Here is a 26,601-nt window from a genome sequence, read left to right as displayed (position 1 = left end):
AGGAAGGCTGCCACCCCCCACCCACCCCACCCCACGGGAGGGGACGGGGATGGCGTCGCACGGATTCCGTTTCCTGTGAGTGGGGCGACCGCGGTCCGCAAACTCTCCGCGCTTCGTGGGGCTCCTTTGGGTGCTCGAAGAGCTGCGTGAAATCACGGCTGCCAAGCCAGCATGATGCTCGTGAAATGATGGGGGGGTGGGGGGGTTGGGGAACCCCAAAGACGAAGGGAAAAAAAAAAGAAAAGGTAGGAAGTACCGAAAAAAAAGAATAGTCTTGCATGTTGCCTCTGCACTATAGAAACTGGGGGTGTGACTGAACATCCAGACCACCTACACTCCGGGGATGCCACCCAATCGCGGTCTGGGTGCTTTGCAGAACTCCTCCCCTCTCGTTTTGGCTAAGCAGAGACCTTTAGAGAAACTGCCTGTTCTGGCTCATACAGACCGCAACATATAAAAGCTGTTAGCAGCTCCTGTGGCCAGAAGCTTCAAAACCAGCAGAGTTTTGTTCTTTGGGGGTTTGTAATAAGAGACACTCCACAAAGGTTCATATCATCATATAGGAGAGTGCTATATATACTGGGAGAACAATAGATTTTATTCTTTTTTTTTTTTTTTTTCTTGGTATTATCCAGAGGTAAGCCATTCAGCTCAATAAGTTTGCTTTGCATGCAGTTTTATCAGTGCTCATCAGATTTTGCTGAAGTTAAGATTTGAATGCTATTTCTAAGATGTCATGCTTTCATGCTGTATATACTTTCTTTTGCCTACTAGTTTATCTGAGCCACATTGTGTCAAAACAATCCATATTTGGATGGATAGGCATAGCCTAGGATGTATTTTTCATTTTCCGTGGAAAACATTCTATGAGGTTTCCTGCAGACTCACCATTTAAGATTTATAGCATGGTTTATGGACTGATCTGGTGTGATAGCACTGTCACTATTCCAGGAATCGTACTAGCTCTGATCATGTAATACATGGTATAATGATACTTCATTTGGTGTGTTTGTATTAAGAACATATCACTTAATGATAATATGGTTATGGAAAATTGCTCAGTAACGTGTTCTGACTCGATTGATTTTATGCTTCTGATTTATGAGCTGACAGACAGAATCATTTTTCTGATCACAGCCTGCCAGTTCACTTTGTCTTGCTACCCAGATGTACAGAATCACATCTTTGACATCTTCTCTTCTACAGATCTGTTTTCACTGCCCTGACTTAAAGCAGAGTACCTCTGTGGCCTATCTTTCTCCTTTGGCCCCAAAATGACAGTAATCACTGCAATCAGTTGTGCTTTCTTATTTTCCATTCTCTGTGAAACAAGTGCATTAGTGTTACCCAACTCCACTGACCTACTCCTGTCAGACAATAATTTCACTGACATTGAGACGGCTTTGGCAGCTCATCTGGACTCTGCAAAAGTACCCAAAGCCAGGCGGAAGCGCTACATTTCACAGAATGACATGATTGCCATTCTTGATTATCATAATCAAGTCAGAGGCAAAGTCTTCCCACCTGCTTCCAACATGGAATATATGGTAAGTGAACTTTGTTTATTTAAGAGTAAACCAAACTGTAAGTCAGTGATGTAATTTTTTAAAACAAATTGTAAGCATTTAGTTAAGTAGACAAATGATTTTTAACTATTATTGCTTACTACAATGTTCTTTCCTTACACTTTTTAAGTTTCATTAACATACGCAAGCAAAAGCTAAATATTGAACTCTGAACCTTTTACTTGCCCTGTTGAATTTTCATTTCTGTGAGTAGTCCCAATGAAACTTCTGGGACCCAAGTAAATGAAGTTGTGGGCTAATTGCTTGTTGGCCTGAGGAATAGTATGTGATCACAACACGTGATCACATGTGTTGAAAGTGCTAATCATCTGTAGTCCCATTGCTTTTGTGGGGTACCCTGAAAGTCATCGCCCTGATGTATACAAAAAGGTAGCCAATGACCATTTCTAATTTCTTTCACACTTAATACTTTCGGAGACAATATGGTAAAACTGTGTTTGCAAACTAATTCATTTGATGCACGGTTTGTCTCAGGCTCATGTGTTTTACTTACTGCATATTGTTTGTGTGCACCTAATACTTTTATTTTTCCATCAAATACAATGCTGCTTTTAAATGTTTCTCTAGTATGTAGGATTTCAGTGTGCTCAAAATGTTATGTTTGTGGCAAGGACTTTTTCCCCTTATTGGCAAATACTCATTATGTGAATTATCTGTTCCTGCAGGTATGATAGAAGTTATTCATTCACTGTGATTTCATACTTGGCACTGCTAGCTAAGGCAATGTTTGTTATTTTGTGTTCCAACTTTGAATGCATGCATACTGTGGAGCTCTAATGTTAAACATAGGTTGGCCAAGCAAAATTTTTTTTACCTTCTAAGTAAGGTATTCACACTGTTTTGAAAGCACAGGCAAGTTGTGTCAGCACCATAATAGCTGCTTAAAATCACAGAGTTTCTCATATGACAACAGATGGTTAACAGGTTTGAGAAAAAGGACACCATGAGCTTGACATAAAAAGGGGATAACAGTAATAACAACTCCTCCTTTTTAGCAGCTAATGACTAACAATTTGGACATCTTTCTATCACAGATGTTACTTAAATCTGGATTTGATCACATAAGCCACTTAGCCCATCCCAGCAGCACCTCAAAATGCTGAATGCACTCAAAACATTGCAGGATGAAGACCGGTTACCATACCATAGGCTGAGTTTGAAGTTTGGTTAAGTGGAAAGGTCAGAGACAGAAAAAACAGAGAGGTCAGAAGTCAAGCTCAGTCATCATTTTCATTGCTGTGCTCTCCACTGACGTTTCCTTTGATTCTGCATAAATAAACTTTGTTGTAATGTCTGAGGGAATGGCAGCCTACCATGCCCTTCCTTGGCTTGTGTGTTTTAGAAATGTGCTCCTGCAGTTTGCTTAAGTGAAGCCAGCGCCCTGTCATATTCCCAAGAGTTTTGTAAGTGCAGTGTTTTTAGCCTGTTCCATAAAAAAAAAAAAAAAACCAACCAAAAAACTACTTCAAAAGAGAAAACAAGCTTGCTTTATTAGATCTATTTCAAGGCACTCATATGCATAAACTGCCAAGATTTTACCTATATTGATTGAGTATTCTGATGCAGTTTTGCTCTGCAATGGTGTTGTGCAAGGTTTGATACAAAATCAAGACTGAAGTCATGCTCTTTACAGCTTACATGCTATTCTTTTCCTTGCCCTTCTTACTATTGCTTTTACCAGTACCAACCAGCATAGGCTGTACCTGTGTTCCCATCAGCATCAGCATCAGTGGTCTCAGGACAAGGTCTGAGGCTTTCTTTCATGTTTGGTTTCCCAGTCCGAAAGTACTTTGTGACTTCATACTGCAGAATTCAGAGCAGCACCTCAAGCTATGTGGGTAATGAGCCAAAGCGCAACTTGAACTCGTATCCCCAAGTGGCAGCCAACCCCTTTGTCACCAATTCTCTTTCAGAATTTAGTCAGTATGTGTATGCCATGTAATTTTACAGAGCAAAAAAAGCCCAGCGAGCACATAGCTTGCTCTGCCATCTGCTTTGTAGTCATGGCAGCACATATTTAACTTTTTACCTCTGTGGCTACAGAAAAGTTTTGATAAGAAGATCTTGAAGATGACATGGTGCTGTAAGCAACCCAAGGCTTGGGCACCTCATGTAGCAGTAATGCCCATTTGAATTTGCTTAGTCCATTCTTTGGTGTCTGTATAGTTTCAGTGTATGGCAGAGCACCTGTTGTGTCTTTTGGGGACATAAGGTTGCTGCTGCGACATATAAAAGATACTGTGTCACTCAGTACTCATTTTCATAAATAAGACAACAAACACATTGTCATTAGCAGCAGACAACATGAACTGTGCTTGAAAGAACCTTACAGAGTGTGTGTTCCTGTCCTGAATACTATGGAAAAGTGCAATGGTAGTAATGAAAGTGGCCTTTCCCATTTCCACTAACAATGACTAAAAAGGATGTCACATGTTAGAGAGCTGGAATTACTTACAGATGTAGTAAATTGTGGAAAACTCTTGTAAGTGTGTTGAAGTAGAGAGGGACTAAGCAGATTGGAAGCACAAGAAAAAGACATTTTCTCGTCTTTTCTCTGTCCACAGTCATATTAAATTGTGTTTGTTCTTTTTCCTAATTCTGTTAGGAGCTCTGTTCTTCTTGTGAGTTGCTGTGGCACATTCTCACTTCTGTGCAGTTCCATTTGCTTTTACATCTCCACTGGTAAGAGCTCAGGGTTTAGCTGTACGGGTCGGTTCTTGTGATTCTAGTTCTCCACACTCAACCTTTTTTGGGGCTTTTCTCCTTGACATGTTCTGTTCCTGGTCCTAGTCCTGGTGGACAACAGGATGACCATGAGCCAGCAATGTTCCCTGGTGGCCAAGAAGGCGAATGGCATCCTGGGGTGCATCAAGAAGAGTGTCACCAAGCAGGTCGAGGGAGGTCATCCTCCCCCTCTACTCTGCCCTGGTGAAGCCGCATCTGGAGTTCTGTGTCCAGTTCTGGGCTCCCCAGTTCAAGAAAGACAGGGATCTGCTGGAGAGGGTCCAGCAAAGGGCTACAAAGATGATTAGGGGATTGGAACATCTCTCATATAAGGAAAGGCTGAGGGACTTGGGTCTCTTTAGTCTAGAGAAAAGAAGATTGAGGGGGGATCTTATTAATACTTACAAATACTTAAAGGGAGGGTGTCAGGGGGATGGGAGCAGTCTTTTTTCAGTGGTGCCCAGTGATAGGACGAGGGATAACGGGCACAGACTTGAACACAGGAAGTTTCATCTTAACATGAGGAGGAACTTCTTTACTTTGAGGGTAGTGGAGCACTGGAACAGGCTGCCCAGAGAGGTTGTGGAATCTCCCACTCTGGAGACATTCAAAACCCACCTGGACACCATCCTGTGCAACCTGTTGTAGGTGACCCTGCTTTGGCAGGGGGGTTGGACTAGATGATCTCCAGAGGTCCCTTCCAACCCTGACCATTCTGTGATTCTATGATTTTGTGTTCCTTCCCCTGATGTAGTCTGCTTCTCACACGTTCAGTGCATTTATAGATACTTTGAACTCCTTGGGCATTATTCTGTCTGCCCCTACTGTCTTGAAAGTTTGTGTGCTGTAGGACTTCAGATGAGAGGTCTTGAAGAACATCTTTGAATGCACACACGTTCGGCTGGGAAGGTTCAGATGAACACTGCAGTAACAGAGCTGGGGGAGTGTTTTCATTCTCTTTGTGAGAAGTGGGTCTCAGTGCTGCTCCAGCCTGCTGTTGTGTGCAGTCCCCAATGTAAGTGGACAGCTGGGGAGTCAAAAGCAAAGATGGGAGGCATTGTTCTGTTATCAACACCTAGCAAAAGAAACAGGCGTGTCTTACGCTAATGAGACTGAGTAATTTTTCTCTTGGGGTAGTAGCACCTTATGAGTCAGACATTAAAGTAGTCCTCCTTTTGGTCCTGGTTCTGGTATTGCTGATGCCTTCAACTGGAAGTTTTTCTGCAAGTACAGTACATATGTGAAGAAAAGTGAAAGACAAAGGAAACAACTCCTATAATGTAGAAGTAATGACCTCTTTTTTAAATGGGGGTCTTCTTATGATACCCTTCATTCTTCTTCATCCTAAGACTGTCATTCGCCAGTCTTTGCTTGTGCTCTAAAAGCTGATGCCATACCTGCAGAAAGAAAGATTACACCATCCTTTTGGCCTGGCAAAGGGTGAAAATCATCCACTTGGCTTTGCATACTCTTTCTGGAGAAAGCAAAAAGGTTCCAGAAAATTCATGATTCAGAAGAAGTGAGGTGTAGAATTGCCTGCAGCTCTCTAGTGTGAAAGGTATGTAAATCTGCAAATCCAGGGGAAGTCTGTGAGCAAGCAAATCCCTTTCTCTGAATGCTAATTCTGTACTGCAGAGGCCTATGTTGCCTTTCTGGAACATCTCAGCTACTTGGTAGGCCAGCAAAAATTTGCGACATGTTGCCAGCTGAAATTTGAGTCTCATAAAACATGTCATTTAATAAGCATTGGTACTCTCTTTAGGCTCTCAAAACACTCATTAATGAAATACCTGTTCTTATGAGAATCAAATGTTGTTTTTACCTTCCTTGCAATCCTCCCCACTTGAGGCCAGTTTCTTACAAGTCCATATGGTCTTTGTTGTAACCCATGTCACTGTGTGCATGCAAAACCTGGTGGAGCAGGTGCTCACACACAGACATGCTCTTTATAGTTTCACGTGCACCTAGCAGGCTGATGAAGCTGGGCCTTAATGAGCATTGAACACTGTTCTCCATGGTATTCCCATAGGCAAAGTGGGAAAATCTGTTCTAGTTAAGCATACTTTAAGGTGATCTAAGTAACTTGTTAAAGAGCCATACTGAAAGACAAGCTGTGAGTAGTTCACTGCTGGCTCTGCAAGGATGAGTCCTGAGCCCAGTACTGATCAACATAGTCATTAGTAGACTGGCAGTAGCATGTCTGGAGTATAATAGATGGGGCAGGATTGCACACTGAAAAACATGAAGCTGAATGTTTGTGGAATGCTGTGTGAAGATTTTATGAGCAGAAAAATGCTCTAGATAAACTTGAACCTGCTTATGAATAGAAGATGTTCTGATATAGTTTCAATTCCTTTTTGTTCAGTGATTGCATAAATGCATAGTTGGGAAAATCTGCCCCACATCAAACATGTCACTTAGTAGGACTCAAAATAGTAAAAGATTCCCAGACTAGCCTGAAATGAGTTAGTTTGTATACCTAGGGGTTATTTCATCGCAACTTAAAGATAGTTTCTCATGAGTTGGTGGCAGAGGAGCTGGAAGGGAATGGAGAATCTGAACCTATTCATTTCTAGTAAATTCACATTCTAAAAGGAATTTCACAAATGAAAAGTTCATTTCACAAAGGAAATGAACTGTTGTTCTAAAAAAAAGTAATTGTGTTCCAAAAGAAGCTCCTGTAGTCCTGTGAGGGAGTCCATGTGAATCATACGGGAAATCTGTTCACTCTGTATGGCCCAGGAGTGACCCCCTTTCTGAGGTGATGAATTTGGAGACTGCTTCCTGTCCACAAAGATCTGCAGACAACTTACAAAGTCAGGTCAGAGAAGCAAGAAAATAGCTCACTTAGTTGTCACAAATGTAAATAACTACGTTATTATTTCACTTCTAAATTTGAAAGTCTTGATAAAATTTTCTTTCTGTTAAGGTGATCTTAAAAATGTTCTCTGAATATGCAGTAGGTGATTGGTAAGACAAAATGAAAAAAAAAAAGCTTACTTCAAGTTTTCCAAAGTCCAATTTAATACCTAAAGCCTTTCATGTGGACATGGAAAAAGTGAGTTAATTTGTTTTCCTCTCCAATTCAAAAGCATTTCTGATAAATAAGCTTCTCAACTTGTTTACCTAGTTTTTGCTGTTGTCAGTGTGGTTTCTTACAAACCATTCTAAATCTTAGAGGACATTTTGTTCTTTAGTTGTTTGCCCTGGCTCATCTACATGGTCCCACTGAAATCATCCATGTCTGTGAGTAAGGATTGCAGGGCTAGTTCCTTCAAGATTTATGTCTAATGAGCTGGATAGGATCTTTTAATTCATATAGTTTATCCCTGCCCTGTTACAGGACTTCCTTCTGCATTAAATACATATGGTTTTCATCTTGTCTACTTCTGAACACATATAGTGATGCTGTCTCAGTCACATCTCTTGGCAAATATCTTACCTTAGGAATAGAAATGATTTCCAAATGTCTAACCTAAATATTTCCCTCTAAAAGTCAGATAATTAATCTTTATATGCACTTTTAAACTGCCCAATAGGATTTCTCTCCTTTTTAATTCCAAACTTTATTCTTTACATATTTACTGACAGTTTTCTTGTCATTAATGAAGATGCATGCATGCATATAATGTTTCCTTAATTTCCATATGCATGTCTTACAATACTTCTGCATATTGCACTCCATTTACAGCTCTTCTGCTAAATCACTGAACAGCACCCTTAAATGTCAAAGCAGATTAGGGCCATCATTTTAACTACGCATGTTTAAAGACACAAGTGCCATAATGCAATGGAGGATTCACTCTAGAATTTACTGGCAGCCTACTTTTTCTGTTGAATAGCCCTGTTCCCATAAATCCTATATACACGATGAAGGTTGAAAAAAGTAATCAGGTGGTGAATCAGGGTACAAAGATCTTAACCTGCTTTTCATCATGACAGAGCCCAAAGTAAATCTAAGTATCTAAGACCCCAGTCTTCTGGGAGGAGAGATATCAAGGAGCTTGGAGCTACCCCAGTGTAGTCCACCTATCCCAGTTTGCCTTGGCCTTTAGCTTGCTCTGTGCTGGGAGTTCACAAGTGAGGTGAGAACAAATAAAAAGAGATGTAATGGTGAAATGTGTTCACTGGTTCCAGTTTCTCCCTCCTACCGGTTATGTTTCTGTTTAGCCAACTCAGTGTGTCGCTTCTGCCTGGTGCCAAAACCCAGTATCAGGAGTGTCTGAAGGTCCTGGACTAATGAATTCTGGAATACCAATCCTCTCAGAAAATGAGAAGAAAATAGAAAGAACTGATGTGGCTTACATGGTTACAGTTAGGGGTGTCTGTCTGCATGACAACTTTGAAAGGAAGCAGTCACTTTACAGCACATTCAGCCTTTTTCTGCAGTGGAGGTAAACCTGCAACTGAGACTAAGCTGAAAGAAAGCAAGAGTAGATGGAGCTTACTTTCTGCTAATTTTGGCATAATAGATTTACCTAGCATTCTTTTGCCTCACAGGTGAGTTTACCCAATTATCTACTTCCTACTACACCAGTGTCAATAATGCAACACTGTACTACTACTCGTTGGCTATCAGTGAGATGCAGGATGCCGACCATTTTTCTAGCAGAGTTTCATCTACAAAAGTCTCGAAAGCCCAATTCAGTCTCAGTAGCTAAAGTGGTGTTCATCTAAGGTCAAATCAGAATGAATAATAGCTATAAGAAGTACAAAAGACATCAGTTATGTTCAGAGTGAATGACAGAAGACCTGTTTACGAGTTGAACGGAAAGGACCTTTCCTGGAAAGCACTCCTTGAAAAATCTGCAGAACTTCCCCCAAAATACTATTGTTAATAAATACTGTGATAAAGAATGACTGTGTTAAACTTGCTTTGGTATTAGAGCTCCTTTCCAATGTTTTATGCATAAGAATTTTAAAACATCCATCTTGATGGTGTTTTAGAAGAGAATATTTACGTTATTTAAATTTAGTATTAGTAGAAAACCTTCTAGGAGTTTAAGCAAACAAAAAACAACCTAGTAAAGTCTCAGATAGAAAAGCAGCCTGCCCAGAGCCCTCAGAATTAGACATTCCTTTATTATTAAATGTAGCACCTCTTGAACTTCTTGGCTAAAAACAGAGACAGGGCATTTTTCACAAGAATCTTGATCCAAAGTACACAGTACTTTGTTTCATACATGAATGGAGATGATAGTAACCTTAAACCTCTCAACATTTTTATCCTCTTTCCATACCTGGAAAGAGAATCAGTAAAGAATAGGCTATCTAGGTCTGTGGAAATGTGTATCCTAAAACCAGCAAAGGATAGAAACCCCAGGATAACCACTGGTTTGCTTTTTGTACACAGAATACTGTCTTCAGCACAGGCACCTCCATGTATGAATGCACCTGCAGGTGCCACGGGATGGGGTTTTGAGGTCTATTTTAACACAACTGAGAATGAACTGAGTTTGCATCTTTATCTGTACAGTGATATCTGTTAAATTGTGTCAAGGGAAAGAATCTTAAACTGAGCTTTCTTCTTCTGAGAATAAAGAACTATTGTTCTTATTCTTTATCCTGCAGTAAGAAGAAGCTGCTATGTGTTTTCTTTTGTGTCATGCTGCCATATCTCTCAGTTAGAGCTACTTAGAAAATAATATGTATTTTCTTTGAAAACTTTTAAAGAAATTAAGAACATTTTTTGTTTTAATGAAAAATTTCAGTGGTTAGTAACAAAAATAGTAAAAAATGTGGGTTTTTTTCATATAGAAGAGAAACAAAACACCACTAAAGGAATACATTTTTCATTCACATTTTTTGGTTTTGAGAAAAGGCATTTTGCTCTGATCATATTAAAAATTATAGAGGTCAGACACCTTCCTCTTCAGACTTATGACCAATTGTCAGGGTGACACGGAGCTAGACAAAGTTTGGTCCTTTTTGTTACCACTTCTGAGATAAGGTCTTGCCAACTAAAATATGCCTTGCAGTAGGTTAGGAAAGCACTGAATATTTTAAGATATGTAGCTCTGATATTTAACTTTTCCAAAAGCTAAACAAATAATAGCATATCAGGGAAGCTTATTGTTATTAAATCTGACAGCCTACCAATTTTCTTTGTTTCTTATTGTTTAAAAGTCTGGTGCCAAACATGAAAAGAAATGTGGACAACCTTTAGAAGAAACAAATTGAGTATTAGCAGTGGTCAAGCTTCAAATGATAGGAGTTTGAATTTGGACCAAATAGACACTCAGGAATATAAACTTCTGTATAAAACATAGACTTCAATTTTCATAAGAAAAGAATTTCTGGCAATGAGATTTCTTGGACATCTGTCTAGTGATGCCCTGATTACTATAAGACAAACTTTCTAATACTGAGCCCTTCAGAAGTGTGAATCAGATGTTTGGAGGTTTGGTTATATGAGGGTAAATTGACTATAAAACTTTGCACAATTTTTCTTTGAGTTGCAGTGGAGTATTGGACAAGCAGCTTGATGTATTAACCCTCTATTTGTTTGTAAAAGAATGAAGTACAGAACTGTGATTCCCATCAAGATTTTTTTCCCTAGAGGGTAGGCTTTGGCAATTTTCTGTGTAAACTTTCTAATTAGTACCTAATGTATTTAGGAAAGGACTTGCACATGTGGTAGGCACCAATTACAGTATGCACAGTAAAATTTCTAACAGGTGGCAGTTGAGAGCAAAAAGTATTCATATTCTTAGAGAGAGAGAGAGACAGCCTAGAGTCCAAATGATCTCAGAGCCCAAATAAATATATACAGTTTGCCAAATCTGTCTATAAATTCCAATGAGCTCATATGTTTTCATCACACAGTATGTATTGAAAAAAAGTGAAGGCAAAGAGACGAGGCTCTTTCAGTCACTCTGCTGAAAAAGCGTGCAGGCAGAAGGGCTGGTGGGTTGTTTTATTAAGCTTTGTGCCAGACTTGGGGTAGCGGACGTGGTGGGGGGTCCTACAGAAAGTCCCTGAACCTGAAAATGCTACAGGTTCGACTATACAAGTGAGAAGGGGAGAAGCTGTGCAAGAAACCCCTGCGTGCCCTGCACGCTGCTGTGGGATTTCTGAGAAACGGCCACCACACGTGCAAGTGGTACGGCCGGTGCAAGGCTGCACGGTTGAATGACCCACGAGGACAAGACCTGCATGTTGGAGGGCAGCAGCCTGCATCTGCTAATCCACCCTGGGACTTGCACTAGCAGCTGTGGAGTGCAGCTGCACAGATGGGCTGGAGATGTCGGATTTCATCCCTCAGCTTCCCAACGTTTTTCTCACAGGAAGAAATGGCTTGGATCGAGGTTTTCTTCTTTCCCACTTGCTGCCATTCTGGAAGTAAGAGCTTCTGATCTTCACGTGGGCCAACAAGCAGAAGCACAGGGCTAATGTAGAATAAAATCAGAAGTCTGAGGTAGAAAGCTTAGTCTTTTGACTGATCACTGCTAAAAGAAGGTCCCACTGGGCACCTTTCTGAGCTGCATAGGAGCCACTGTGTGTTTGTGCCAAATAACAATCTGAAGACGCTAATATGAGTCCACAGAAAAAGTATATTAATGACAGATATGATGCCAAAATTGACAAACAAATTGCCACTTTCTATTATGGCAAAATGTGACGGTGTTGCCATGCAACTATATTCAAACTGCATATCCCAGCATTTCATTTGCAATCTCATCACGTAACTGCAGTCGTGGAAAGAAGCTGTTGAAGAGGAGAGTGATTAAAACAGCGTAATTGACCTGTTTGCTCTGGCTTTGTGCTCAAACCTGTACCTGACGTTTTTGTTACTCTGGCTGTGCCGTTGGTGGCAGCCAGCTAAGGCCCAGTCGTGCCGCAACTGTTGTGGCATCATGGGCAGCAGCCCTTGCCTGGTGGGCACTCAGGGAATTCCTAGGATGGTAGTGAGTGACCGGGATGTGTATGTTTTGCTTTAAGTACTTGCTTTGCAACTGAGAAATATGCAGAAAATTAACCTGGCTCATATGTCATATTAAAAAACATCCCACCAAAAAGGCACAGTTAAGTACCGAGGGCCTGCTGGTTTTTAATATTCAGAGCAATGCTCTGCTGAGGTTCTCGTGTACTTTTGTGCAAGTGGGGGGAGCTGCCTTGCTACTGGCAATAAAACTAAGCCAGGAAAGATTAAGGATTATGATGGCAAAAGAAGAGTGTAAGCAGGGTTCTGTATTGCTTGAATGCTTTAAAATGATGATTAGCAGACTCCCAGGTTAAAAACATATCTTTATGGAATCCCCAGTTAGCCCATCCGCACTAGCTACACAGTGTGTCAGCTGGCAGTCTCAGGGAAGGGCTGCTCCTACTTCTCCCTATTTTTTTTCTTGTTTTCTTTGCTATGAGGGCTGTAAAGTTAGATGCTTCTAAACATCCAGTTTACACACAGGTATCCACATAGAATGAGAAAGGTATTAATACGGTGCATCACTGTGTATTCTGCTCACTTTGTATTTAGATCACAAATTCCTGCTATCTGTTACCATTAATAACCATTTCAGCGTACTTGCAGAGGAGTGTTCATTGCCATTTGCTTCGGTACTGATGTATCCTTCTCATACAACAAGGCATGCATAAAGATATAACAATACTAAGTCAGGTATTTTAATTTGTCACTGGAAATCTGCAGTTTGAACTTCAGGGAAAGTATCTGATCAATCTGAAATCAGATTAATTTTTGTATCTGAAAATCAGGTAATCAGGAAGAAAATTGAATTAAAAATGTTTCAGCTTTCTCATGGAAAGTCATCCTTGGCTAAATGGTCATCCCTATCTGAATAATATTTCTCCTTTCTCCACACATTGCATAATGAAGAACTAGACAACCAAAGGGTAGGTTAATTTTTATTTTTTTTTTTCACTCCCCATATTTTGTCAGGAGTAATGGATCTCAACTTTGTCTTCTTCCAAGTTCAGAACTTTAAGAACAACTTAAAAAGGGGTGCTATTCCAGGTGATAGTATCAGTCATTCTTTCTCAGGTGTGGCATCTCTAGTGGGGGCAACTAAAACATTAGTTTTCAATTTACCTTTTCAGCTCTAAAGATATTACTGGTTTAAGTATCTGTTTTACTTGAGAGGTATTCTAATGCTTGAATCAGTCTTTTTTTTTTTTTTTTCCCTACCTGTAAGAAAGATGAAATAAACATTTTCTCTGCATGTACTTTATTTTTACTTTGGAAGTAGTGAGTTATCAGAAAAAGATGGTTTAACACCACTCTTAAGGAAAATAAAGGCAGTAAAGTGTTGACAGATCTTACTGATGACTTTGGAAGACACCAGTAGTTGCTTTCTGTGGGAAGAAAAAAATAATCACAGCATGTTTTGCAGAATTTATCAATCAGATCATAAATCTGAAGATAGGTATCAGCAACATGGAAAGTGAAAATTATGAATTGTCTTTCTTTTTTTCTTTGACAGCGTGTTGAAGAGATACAATAGAAATGGATGCCTGTTTGGATATCTATAAAGCAGCCAGATTATTTCTCCATTTTAAAATTATGAAATTTTGAAATTCTGATTATTTTTTTAGATAGTGAGGAGATATCCTCTTGCAGAAATGGGAAAAAAGTCATTAACATTGTCTGGCATACATAAAAGCAATTTAGGAATATAACATTTTTACACTTGCAGGGGTAGGAATTGACTGTTTTTAAGAAAAACATCCATCAGGTGTCTATGTGAAGTTCCAAGACATTCATCCTTTCACTTCTTGACTTAGCTAGTGATACTTTGGGTGATCTATACCACCCCAGAACTCATCTGCATCACTCAAAATATGAGAGAAAGCCTTGACAGATTAAGGAAACCTTCTCTCTCCTCTCTTTTTGCGAATTGTTTAAAATGTTCTCTCTGAAGCGAGAAACCTGGAGGCATGCAATCAAGAAAATAAAGTAATAGTCATACATGGCCACTAGTATGATTGAGCTTTTCCTCCAGTTTCAGCAAATTATGAAATTAACATTCATTAAATGCACCTATATTCTGTATTATGTTTCTAGCTCTTCCAGCTGTGGAAAAATCCCTCAGAAAATAACCTGACATAGCCTTTTCTCCAGGTGCTGGCATCCTTTGGATGGCCAAGCTGAGCTCTGAGAGACACGGACTGCTTCCTAGAGCCCTGTGCACTGCAAACAGGCATCTCACAAAGTCAGCTTGAAACACGGTGTTTTAGTACTGGTTCCAGGCAGAAATGTTGTGGTGCCTGTGTTTGGACTGTCTGACTGAGACATGTTAATTTAAGGAAAAAACACAGTCATGTGATGAGCTTCACTGATATTCACTGACTTGGGGGTGTTGGTTGATGAGAAGTTCAACATGAGTCAACAATGTGTGCTCGCAGCCCAGAAGGCCAAACACATCTTGGGTTGCATCAAAAGAATTGTGGTCATCAGGTCGAGGGAGGTGATTCTGCCCCTCTGCTCTGCTCTCCTGAGACCCCACCTGGAATACTGTGTCCAGCTCTGGGTCCCCCAACATAGGAAGGACATGGACCTGTTGGGCGAGTCCAGAGGAGATCCATGAAGATGATCAGAGGGATGGAGCGCCTCTGCTATGAAGACAGGCTGTGAGAGTTGGGGCTGTTCAGCCTGGAGAAGAGAAGGCTCCAGGGAGACCTTATTGCAGCCTTTCACTACCTCAAGGTGGCCTACAGGAAGATGGGGAGGGACTCTTTTATGAGGGAGTGTGGTGATAGGACAAGAGGTAACAGTTTTAAACTGAAAAAGTGTAGATTTAGGTTAGATCCTAGGGAGGAATTATTTCCTCTAAGCCTGGTGAGAGAGTGGAATGGGTTATCCAGAGAAGTTGTGGCTGCTCCATCCCTGGAAGTGTTTAAGGCCAGGCTGGATGGATCTTTGAGCAACCTGGTCTAGTGGTAGGTATCCCTGCCCGTGGCAGGGGAGTTGGAACTAGATGATCTTTCAGGTCCCTTCCAACTCTATTCTGTAATTCTATGATATCTGTAATTCTATGATATCCAGAGGTCCTGAATCAGACCTTACACAAGAAAAAGATATAGTTTCCTAACCTTTATATAATTACACAGTACAAATATTATGAAGCCAGACAAGAAGGACTCCAATATGTTGTGCAGTGAATCTGAGAGGTGCTATATGAAAAGAGAAGGTCCTCAAGGAGGGTCTAACATTACTATTTCACCTAGTCATACTGAAGGCCTATAGTGAACATACGCCCCCTGCTTTAATAAAGGTACAGGTTCCAAATGACATTGTTCCTTGATAACATCAAACTCCCAAGGCCTGATGTTTCATTAGCACCAACAATGGGCTCCAGACCCTGAGAATGCTGCTTTGAACCACTGCTTTGTTTTAGTCAGTGTAATTTAACCATGACTTCATATATCCATCATTCACAGATGTTCTCAGCAAAGTTTGCGTGTTCAGGCTGTGCTAATAGATGTTGCACTAGTGCATTTAAAACCAGGAATATGAAACTTTTTACTTTTCAAGTAAAATTGTGACAGGTTAAACATATCCAGAGTAGCAGTATGCTTGCAGTGATACAGCAGTCCTTTAGAAAGTTTGCAGTGAGAACAAGTGATTCGGATTAAGAGAATTCCATTTCATTTGTTTTGCATACACTTGTTCAATGTTTTCTACTTACAGATAAAGTAGTGAGGTTGCTGTCTGAAGTACCTTGTTGCTTTCAGCTTTATCTCCTATTTTGCAGCAGGGTTTGCCCCCTAAGACGTGTGTTGAGCAGGGGGTCAAGAGAAAGCTACTCCATTTAAACAATTGGTATTAGAAGTACAATTCTGACTGTAATGAGAATGAGCAGAACAACTGTGTTTCTAGCTTCAAATTATAGCTGAAAATGGTTATGTACACCATTCCTCAAATTAAAGCAGAGCTGTCAGTGTAGGAAGGGAACAGCCAATTATTTTTCAGCAAATGTTGTGGAGAGATTTTTGTAATATTGTAGTTGTTTCTCTTCTTTTTCTTCATCATAATATTTATTCAGCTTCACCATCATTTTAATACCTAGGAGGATAACTGTGACCAGGATGTCCTGTTCCAACAAAGCTATTCCAACAAAGATCAAAATGGCAACTCCATCCCTTCTACATATAACTTATCTAAGAACAACTGGGAGACAGCTATAGAAACAGCTATAGAAAGGGAGGATGAGAGGGAACTGTGACCCACAACAGCAAAAGGCTTCCTTTGGGGAAGGGGGCTTCAAGAAATTTCATTCAACATTAAAGAAATTTTGTTTTACACTCCATTGCTTGTTATATGTTATGGGAATAAAAGAATTCATTTTACTATTTGTTTACATAGTGAAGCAAACAAAAAAAACCCCCTCATCTGGGGTGAATGACCTCATTGGCAAAATTCCCACTGACTTTATTAACACTAAGATTTTGGTCCTAACTCTCAACCAGCGCGTGCTGTGTGAATGCAAAAAACACCCCAGAGGTCCCTCATAAAGCCTCATAAGGTGGTCTCTGGTGTTGAAACTCCCCATGTAGAAGCACTGGCCTGTACCCTCAATTCAGTCCGTTTGACAGTTTTCCAATTAAGTGCAGTTTTGAAGTGCGGTTTTGCAGGGAGCGGTGCAGAAAGCATAGTCGGACAGCTTTCTAGGAAAATAATCTTTGGCTGAGGAAAGAAAAATAAATTGGCCAAAGGATGTTCACTTCAAGTTGCCAGTGGAAGTGTGGTGAGATGTTTTAACTCCATCGCAGCTCAGTTACATCCAGTTGAGGAGTGGGCAGGGTTTCCATGCTGGACCAAATCAGTGATCTGGAGAGTTTGGGGTGGAACTTTATACTGGGTGGAAGGAAAGTGACTGCTTCCCCAACTACTAGTGACCTATGAAAATTTCAATGAAGATCAATCAATGAAGATTTCCTGTCCCCAGGGAGAGAATGAGCATAGTTTGGCACTGGGAGTTTGCATGATTAGCATTTGAGGATGAGTCACCTCCTCAGATCTTGACCCACTGAGTATGCAAATCTGTCCTTTTTCCCTTTTGCAACTTTGTGTTCATGTCAGGTAGCTTTCTCTAACATGTTTAATAGAAACACTGGCTCAGCCATCATTTCAGAGCTTATAATTTTATTTATCTCAGTGTTCTTTTAAACTCTTTGCTAATTACCTTGATCTTTTTAATTTCTCCTCATAGAGAAACTGCCCCTCTGGCTTTCAAGTTACTTTCGTTTCTCTTTTTAGGATATTTTTCTATTTTTTTATATGCTATTTATCTGTGTACAACAGTGAAGCCTCATGGGTTCAAAAAACCTACATGTCTTTGCCCTGTACTCTTGCATAACCAAAAAAGGGGACTGAACTGAGATATAAATTAGTAGAAGTGTGGACTCAGGATCAGACTTCTTTAGAAAAGGGTGAACTAACTGTACAATCTCTTACAGTTTAGACTATTTTAGGTCATTATGAAATAATAATTTTTGTGCTTCAGCCCACATTAACTATTTGCCTTCTCTTATAGAGATGATCTAGAGCTAGTCCTAGAGGGACTGACATCATGTTTTCTTCTAGGACATGAAGATAAAATAAGGAAGGTGAAGCACTTCATCTCCCATGAAGTACAAATGATTTGCATAGCAGGAGGGGACTCTGTACATGGGCTTTTAACAAGCCTGCTGATGAAGGCATGGAGAAAATTAAAAGATGCTGCATTTGCTCCCCTCTCATTATTTCTTTTTCAGTGGTGTGGTGGGTTTTTTTTTTGTTTGTTTGCTAAAAATTTTATATGTCCAGAGAGTGGTCAAGAGTGAAAAGATAATGGAAAGCAGAGTGCGCTATATATCACAGTAATGCTTACTTGCCAAACCCACAACTTTTAAGCTAAGTTTGAAACAACCCCCTAAAACTTTACCAATCAAATGCTGCAGATGATTCATGAGAACCAGAAAATGAAGCTGAGGAGAAACAAAAGTGGACTAGCAATGCTCTCACTCTCCAAGGCAGGGGCCATGACTAGTTTAGAGAGGGCATTAATAGTGAAAACCTAATCCAGTCTTCACATTTCTTTCAAACACCTAACATGCTATTTTGCAAGGCAATTTAGTACGTGAAAATATGCTGGGTGGAAATCAGGAGCTCGGTGCTATTTGTGCAAATACAGTACACATTTAGATTATTGTGGGACTGCAGCCAGGTCACTTGGGAGCAAGCACGCAAACCTCATGTTCAGCCTCCTGGCAGGGAGCGCTCGTGCCAGAAGCATGATTAATCCCAGCAAAGGAGGGTGTTTATGGGGTGTCACAGTCCTGGCGGAGCTGCCCCTTATGGCTGCACACCAGGCAGCTGTGTTTGGACCCACACGCTGGATCCGTGTGCTCCTCCGTTCCCCTGGGCCTGGGCAGGCTCCAAACACCCATTGTGGCCCTGCTCTCAGGCACACTTCCCAGGCACACTTTTATGCTTGTACCTACTTTTGCCCCTTCTTTACGCCCTCCTTTTGGGACCACTGATATACCACAGGGATTATAAAGTTATTTGTATGCTGGCCACATGCAGCTAATTGACTTAACGTCAGAGACACAAAGCAGAACAAATGTCTGTCCACAGTTTTCTTCATCTTGGGCCCTAGAGCATTTCCTGGGTTTTGGATGGAGACATAGCAGCCCCAGGTCCCCTCTCTTGTACTCTAGTGCTCCAGCTTAGCCTTCTCTTCCCAAGTTATAGATTTATCTCTAAGTCCTCCAAGAAACTCCCTTCGTGTTTCAGAGCTGAAGTCAAAGTATTTCCTCTCTTGAAGACCATTCCTTCTTAGCATGCTTTTTCCTAACACTGTTTTGTCCTTTTACTGGCAATTTTCTTTGACTTTTTCCGGGAACCTTTTATGAACAGGTATAAAGTAAATCTGCTCTGTTTTAAGCACCATCCATCTTACTTTCCATAAGGTGGTTCCACTTGAAAGGAAGATCATTTGCATTAAGGGTCCATATTAATCTCTGTTGCACTTCTTTAGCTTTAATCTAGGAGGTACTTCACCCACTCCATAGTAGCAAATGTTTGGTTCAAGGATACAGCCATTTCATACAGTTTGCTAAATTTTGTCATTTCAGTTAGAGAAATTTCACAAACTACCAGACAGAGTCAGGGCATGAATTACTGTCCCAGTCCATGATCTGTGGTCAGTCTTTTCACTCTGCAGGTTAGAGAAATTAAAACTACGAATTCAATGTTATAAATCATTATTAGCTCATAGAACAGAAAATATTTGTGATGTGGCCCACCTTATCCTTTGATAAGTTTATTTCTGACTTTGCCTCTTATTTCATACCTCAGAGAACATACTCTATTTTGTAGCCACTCAACATTTATGAGTTTGGGTTTGTGTTTAAGAAGCTGCAGTGGGCTGTGTAGGCAATTTTACCACATTCTGTTCCTGCCTTTCTACTTGCAATTCACTAAAACTGTCCTGTACCAAAACACTCTCTTCACGGTATTCAAAATGCACTTCTAATTCCAGGACCTAAAGCCTACTTGGGTATCAACTCAAATACGAAGATATACTCGTATTTGTGTGTATTTGTAATATAACAGTGAGATATTCTTTATCTGGAGCTCCAGCAGTGTAGTAGGTTCTATTGCTGATATCTTCATTATTGCTGAGGCAAGTGTATTTGCTGTGGAGAAAATAGTGGAGTTACAGATCAAGCATGTAAGTGAGCAGGAAAAGCATATAAAGGAGACAGCGTTTAAGTTCACTTGTCATGTTCCTAGGAGGAGAACTAAGAACTGTCCATGTTGGAGGATAACTTAAGAAGTCAAATTGTCTCTTCTTACAGAGCTGTTATCTTTATATTCCAGGCAGGGAGCAATGTCAGCTCCCGTGCAGAATAAAATGATGAAACTCATACCACACCTGGAAACTATCTATAGTCTTTCCTTTGTGGAATCCCTTTTCTTGACCTTGTGGCCTCAAATATGAAAAGCTGCCACACACACTCTCTCTGGCTATAGATGCTCCTGAGATCCTATTTCAAATGCTTTGGGGTTTTGTGGAGTATGTAATACCTGTGCTGAATTGTTCTTCCCTGTGTGCCTCTCCTTCTCTTTAACTTCCATCTGAATCCCATCCAATATTTCACTCCTTTCCACACATGGATCTCATCAACACAGGAGGAAAAATGGTAGAAGAATGCCTGCTCAGGGAAGGGCTTTTCCAGAAAAAAAGGAGAGATATGAATACTTGGCTTCCTCTGATGACGTGGACAGGAATTCTGCCCAGTGTTAGGGCAAATCCTGCTAGATCCTGTACACGCTGTCCCACAGTTTTTTGAATTCAAGAGCTCTCTGCCCAGGTTACAGATCCGATGTCTTATGATAGTATATTTGTGACTTAAGATACTTGCTTCTTGTGTTCTTGCCTTGTGATCACTATTTGTTTTTTTTCTGTTCTGCTGCTAAGCATATTTTATTTTGTCAGGTTTGGGATGAAACTCTTGCCAAATCTGCAGAGGCTTGGGCTGCTACATGCATTTGGGACCATGGACCTTCCTACTTACTGAGATTCTTGGGCCAGAACCTATCTGTGAGAACTGGAAGGTAGGCAGATACCCTACAAAACAGCTTTTGAGATCCATATCTTTGACTGATACAAGTGTCATCCAGTATTCTAGCAATAATTTATATCCATCTATGTTCATTTGGCTTAAGAGTATTATGCTTAATACTGTGCCCTTAGTGATATGAGGAGAAATGTGTATTTAGGTGACTTGCATCAGAGGGATTAGCAGCAGAAAGTTCCAGAATACCTAGATCTAAAATGACATGTTTTTCTTTCTGTCTTTTAAAAAAACCCAGGTATCGATCTATTCTCCAGCTGGTAAAGCCATGGTATGATGAGGTGAAGGATTATGCTTTTCCTTATCCTCAGGACTGCAACCCCAGGTGCCCCATGCGATGTTATGGACCCATGTGCACCCATTACACACAGGTTATATAAATTACATTCTTCTATTCAAAATCTACCGTCCAAAGCTGGACTTTCTGTGATATATTTATAGCTCTCTCTCAAATAAATGTGTGTGTGTATATATATATATATTTCTTTTCAATTTGGACTTCACCAATAATAAATATTTATTCAGATGGTTTGGGCCACTTCCAATCGTATAGGCTGCGCAATCCACACATGCCACAATATGAACGTCTGGGGATCTGTTTGGCGACGAGCTGTTTACTTGGTATGCAACTATGCCCCAAAGTGAGTTGCTTTCTTTTAATGTTGTTTATTTTTATACTGCATGCATGTTTTGGTCCTCTTGTAGGACTGCTTACTCCTTTTTCTGCAGCTTGACCTCTGTGCTTTTTCTGCGGGCTGCTCCTTCATTCTAACTTTACATCTGAAATACAGCAAATGCATGACTTTGGTATACGAGGAAGAAAAGGAAATAATTTGATCTGTACGGAACAAAACCAAAAACTTGTTTTCTGTTATTGTTGTTATTATTATTATAATTCTTTTTGTCTTACTCCTTTGTGCTGTCTCCACTTTACTTTCAATTCCTTATTTCTTCACTGTGTTATACATACTTATGTTGAGCTAGACTTCCTCAGCTAAGGAGTTCCACTGTAGCTCAGGCCCTTGACTTACTGTGAACACATGTGGTTGCCCACAAGATACCTTTGCTTGTGACCATGCTGCATCACGGCATCCGTAGTATAGGTTTCCTAAAAAGTCCAGCCATCTAAGCTCAGTGTCTACAAATCTTATCTTGCATTCCATATCAAGGTCCTTCAAAGTATAGGTCATAGACACACATAGGTGGCCCTATATCAGGGAGCTGTGCAAACATCTGTGTTAGGTCGAAATGAAGAAATTACTTTTCTCCCAGCGTTTCCTAGATATCATCCCAAGCTTACATCTGGGTGCAGAATGAATCAATAAAGTGTGGCTCTGGGACAGCTTTGATTTGAGGTCTGGTTTGGATGAGTGCTTCAAAAGCAGCATGAACAGTGTAAATGGCTGGTTTCTCTGACTGCATAATATTAGGCAAAGCCATAGTTCTGTATAGGAATCTAAGTATAATTAATTGAGCATGTTTGCCATAAACTCTCAGTGGCTCGGGTCCATTTGTGGTAAAGAATATGCAAGAATATGTCATTATTCTAGCTGTTACATGAGTAAAAGAATTTCTAAAGATTTTACAACTTAAAAAAAGATAGGATTTAGTAAGAAAACTTGGAAAAAAAACCCTGTGGAAATTAAGGAGATTTCTCTGTCCATTTGTCTTTAATATCTACTAGAAAAGGGTGGTAAGAAATAAATGTGAGAGGTATCAGGCAGCAAAAACTGTATCTTCCTTTTAGCTCAACAACATGGACAGGGTGAAATCAAAGTTTATAAGAGAAACCTAAATACTATTTTTTATATATCTCCATTTGACAAAAAAAAAAAAAAAAATTAAATTTTCAAACTTCCTAGAATACATCTTTCATGTTCATATATAGGAAAATAACAGTTTTATGCACTGGACATTATTGAAAACTGATGCATTGTCTGTGTATCAGTTAACAATGTATTAATGAGATTTTATATTTTCTCAGTTTAAAAATCTCACTGTTTCTCAAGCAGCAAACCAAAGCCTGTAGTTACAAGCTTCTTCTCTGGATGAGATTTTGAATAGACCTTTCATTCATAGGTAGTGGAATTGGGATTTTCACATCTACTTCTTGCATGGTCACAAAAGGATATTGAGTGGTCATGTCTGGCTTAAGTTTATATTCCTAAGAATGAATTAAGCTGAGTTAAGGACATTGGGCTTAGAGTGCTTCGGCACACATGCAGAAGTCTCTTTGCCAGTCGATAAAGGTTGTGTCCTTCTGAGCAACCAGCACATGAGAAACTCCTCTGAAGAAGGAGGGGCTGAATATAACAGCCCCGACTTGAGTTATTAGTGTTGGAATTTGGCAAAGATGTAGGATTTAGAACTCCAGTCATTTTCACTGATGCCATGCTGTAATGCTGAAAAATATCTGTGCTTCTGAAATAATGAAAAGAAAAGTTAAGGAGGATAATTACAAAGTTTGGAAAGGCCCCGCACCTGGTTATCTAACAGACTCAGCAAGTCAGCCATGCATTGCATAGCAAATAAAGCAGCAATCAGCTTTCAGCAAACTCTTTCTGCATTTCCATATCTGTTATCAAACTAAATATATTTCCTGACCGCTAGTCTGCTGTACCCATTTGGAAGAGAAGTAGGAATGAGAAAATTATTTGAGAGATTCCTACTTTCTTCCAAGGCACAATCCAGACCAGGGCTTTTGATCCAATGTTATTGGCTGGGAGGTGTGGGATGAGAAAATTTTTCATAAATACTTGCATTACTCACTGCTATACCACGTCACATGAAAACTAGAGGAAAGTTCTCTGCTCAGTGAGACATAACATTTAAATAAAAAATCTAATTTTAACTTTCTTTCTGCCTACATCACGAGTGTTACATGAATCTCTAAAAGCCTGGGGTTTATATAAGCACCTAAAAGTCTGGATTTTCAGATTTTCCTAGATCTTTCAGAGTTACCTCTTTTCACATGATCACTCTCCATACTTGCACCCCTTTCGCCCAGGCTCTATTACGCAGCTCTATTCACCGGCTGGGAGCCCTCCTTCTCCTCCCGTTAACACCTATGAGACCCCTAAAAATGCCCAAATACAGTTCTTTTTAATACATTACTAGTGTGAATAGTTTTCATCTTCCCTTTTCTTTAACCACTAATTCAGCATCAGGGCTTCACAATGTAGACCCACAACAGGGCAACCTGAGAATAAGATTTCACTCAGTTCGTTCTTCTGCCTTCCAAACCCAAGTTTTTAAGGTAACTGGCAGACACAAAAGTGCTCAAGGAAAAACCTTGCACCAATGCTCATGTTGCGAATTTCTCACAAATACATCCCTCTGGTAAAAAATACTCGGTCCCAGGCTTGGAAAGTCAAAAATCACTTGTCTGTAGCAAAAGCAAGAGGACCAGGACTTCACCACAGACACTAAAGGATATGGAATGGACACTGGCTTGGGGCAACATGGTCATTCTGCTGGTTTTTGGGAATCGGTAGATCAATCTTTGTCAGTAACCTCCAGAAATATATTTTTTTATATATTTTGGCAGTGTTAGGTTAATGGTTGGACTTGATGATCTTAAAAGTCCCTTCCAACCTAGATGATTCCATGATTCTCTGATTCTCTGATTAATGTATGTTTTCAGTAACAGGGCATTTATAGGATATCACTGAAGACATTAACCTTAATCACTCAAAACTAGTATTATTTAATGAATTTTTTTTTCTGTTTCTCTTAAATTGCTAAGCATTCTTGTTCCTTTTTTATTTTCAGGGGGAATTGGATTGGAGAAGCACCATATAAAGTAGGAGTCCCATGTTCTGCTTGTCCTCCAAGCTATGGAGGTTCTTGTACCGACAATCTTTGTTTCCCAGGAGTAACATCAAACTACTTATACTGGTTTAAATAAGTTAAATTTTACATTATTTTTAAAAAAAAAGAAAAGGATGAGTAACAAGAAGCTTGTATATTGAATTTTGCACATATTATATATAGAGAGATATTGTAATAATACTCTGATGTTTTCTTTTTATATGCTTTTGTATAATTAGCTTTCAAAGTATAGTATAATTTGGTTTTAACACTTTGGGATTTAAGAGTCACATTAACCCTTTTAGATTAACATTTTGTCAATGGAAAGCAAACTAATTTTCACCTTAGCAAATGTAGCTTCCTGAAGATTAGGTTCTGTTAAAAGCGCATTAAAAGACAGAATATGACTTCCTTTTAAAAATAATAGCTCCAGAAAGAAAAGGGTCATTGTTTCATACTGTGCTTTAAAAATGGAGTGTGATGTGCAAACCAATGAGTTGTCCTCACACTCCCAATGGTTCCTTCCGTTTACACCGGTGCTTTCACCTGCAATGTCAATGGGACTCCAAGCAGAGGAAAACATACGTGCAAGAGAAACTGCAGGATGTTACCTACCTCATGCACAACATTTATTCATTTATGGCATTCCAAGAGTTCAGCACACGGCTGCTGCTATCATCAACAATGCCTGTGTGCAGACGGGAAAATTAGAGAGAATGAGGAACCACACTGGCCAAGGTGCAGTGGCTGTTAACTCACATGCCTAAAGTCTTAACTAGATAGAAAGCTACATCACTGCAAATGTACTGGTATAATAACACAGCCTAACTCTACCTTTCTGTGTTTCTGAACACAGTCATAATGGTATAATGGCACTTTGCAGCAGTATATTTATTCTTGTACAGGAAGGTAAAAAAATACATTGCTACAAAGCAGCATATATCAGTATATGATATCCATACTGTCTTTTACACTGTAAGTTTGCCAGTATGTATGCTATCCCCCTGACTGAAACAGCCAGGTGAAACTTTCAAGGAGAGATCTGAAGTAAAAGTAAATAAGAGGATTTCCAAATAAAAGACATCAGGCAACTTTAAAAGTTCATACAGATTTGTGACAAAAATTTGAAATTTCTAAAGCAATTGGCAGAGTCCTTTAAAATATGCTGCACTGCTTCCTGAAAACATCTGTATGAATTAATAAAACCCAAATCTGTTTATTCTTACCTTTCCTGCTAGAAACTGAACACATATAGGTGCTTACTAGAACATTTATAAAGAGGACCTACACTCTAAGCTAGAATATTATACAGGTCGTTTTCTTGAAAAACAGATTAAAAAAAGGAGGAAATCAACTGTCTGCTACAACTACTATGTCATTGAAATAGCCTCGAGTTTTGGCTTTGTATTACAGGGCAGAATGTACTCCACTTTAAATATACATGTTTAGTCTGCTTGCACTGCTACATTTAGACCTTTCAAATTTATGAACTTTGAAAAGCAATACTAAGTAGAGCAAGCAGAACAACAGAGTATAATTTCACTAGTGCTACACACATGTATGTGTCCTTAAGTCACTACTAATTCAGTACATTTGAGGGTGTTTGAGACAGTCTGTCACCAGAAGATGAAGTATCACATTGGTGATATAAAAAGAAAGATCAGAGTTTTAATTCTTCATGTTAGTTATTCTTTTTATCCATCAAGATAGCTGTGGGAGAGGAATGGGCTCTGCAGTGTATGAAACGTAACAGCCCCTCTCCATCTACCCATAATCTGATCCCTCAGAGAATGTCCGCAACTGATCTGTGGCTCTTCAGACATTTCTGGTTAGTGACACTTCTGTATCTGACAGGACAATAACTAGACACGTATATTGTCTTAAATGTGTTTTTAAAAAG

General features: G+C 39.7%; 1 protein-coding gene across 1 annotated transcript; it reads left to right on the top strand.

The window, feature by feature from the left end:
• Window positions 1-396: 396 nt before the first annotated feature.
• On the top strand, window positions 397-25,097 carry PI15 (peptidase inhibitor 15). Its single transcript, XM_009891890.1, has 6 exons — window positions 397-637; window positions 1,207-1,547; window positions 20,753-20,871; window positions 21,130-21,262; window positions 21,417-21,532; window positions 24,663-25,097. The coding sequence occupies exons 2-6, from the start codon at window positions 1,275-1,277 to the stop codon at window positions 24,796-24,798; spliced, it is 777 nt and encodes a 258-aa protein (XP_009890192.1). The 5' UTR covers window positions 397-637; window positions 1,207-1,274; the 3' UTR covers window positions 24,799-25,097.
• Window positions 25,098-26,601: the final 1,504 nt, after the last annotated feature.

The sequence above is a fragment of the Charadrius vociferus genome, unplaced genomic scaffold (genome assembly GCF_000708025.1).
Source record: "Charadrius vociferus isolate BGI_N301 unplaced genomic scaffold, ASM70802v2 scaffold15, whole genome shotgun sequence".
Taxonomy (NCBI): domain Eukaryota; kingdom Metazoa; phylum Chordata; class Aves; order Charadriiformes; family Charadriidae; genus Charadrius; species Charadrius vociferus.
The sequence above is the reverse complement of the archived record's forward strand: the minus strand, read 5'-3'. Positions and strand labels throughout refer to the sequence as shown.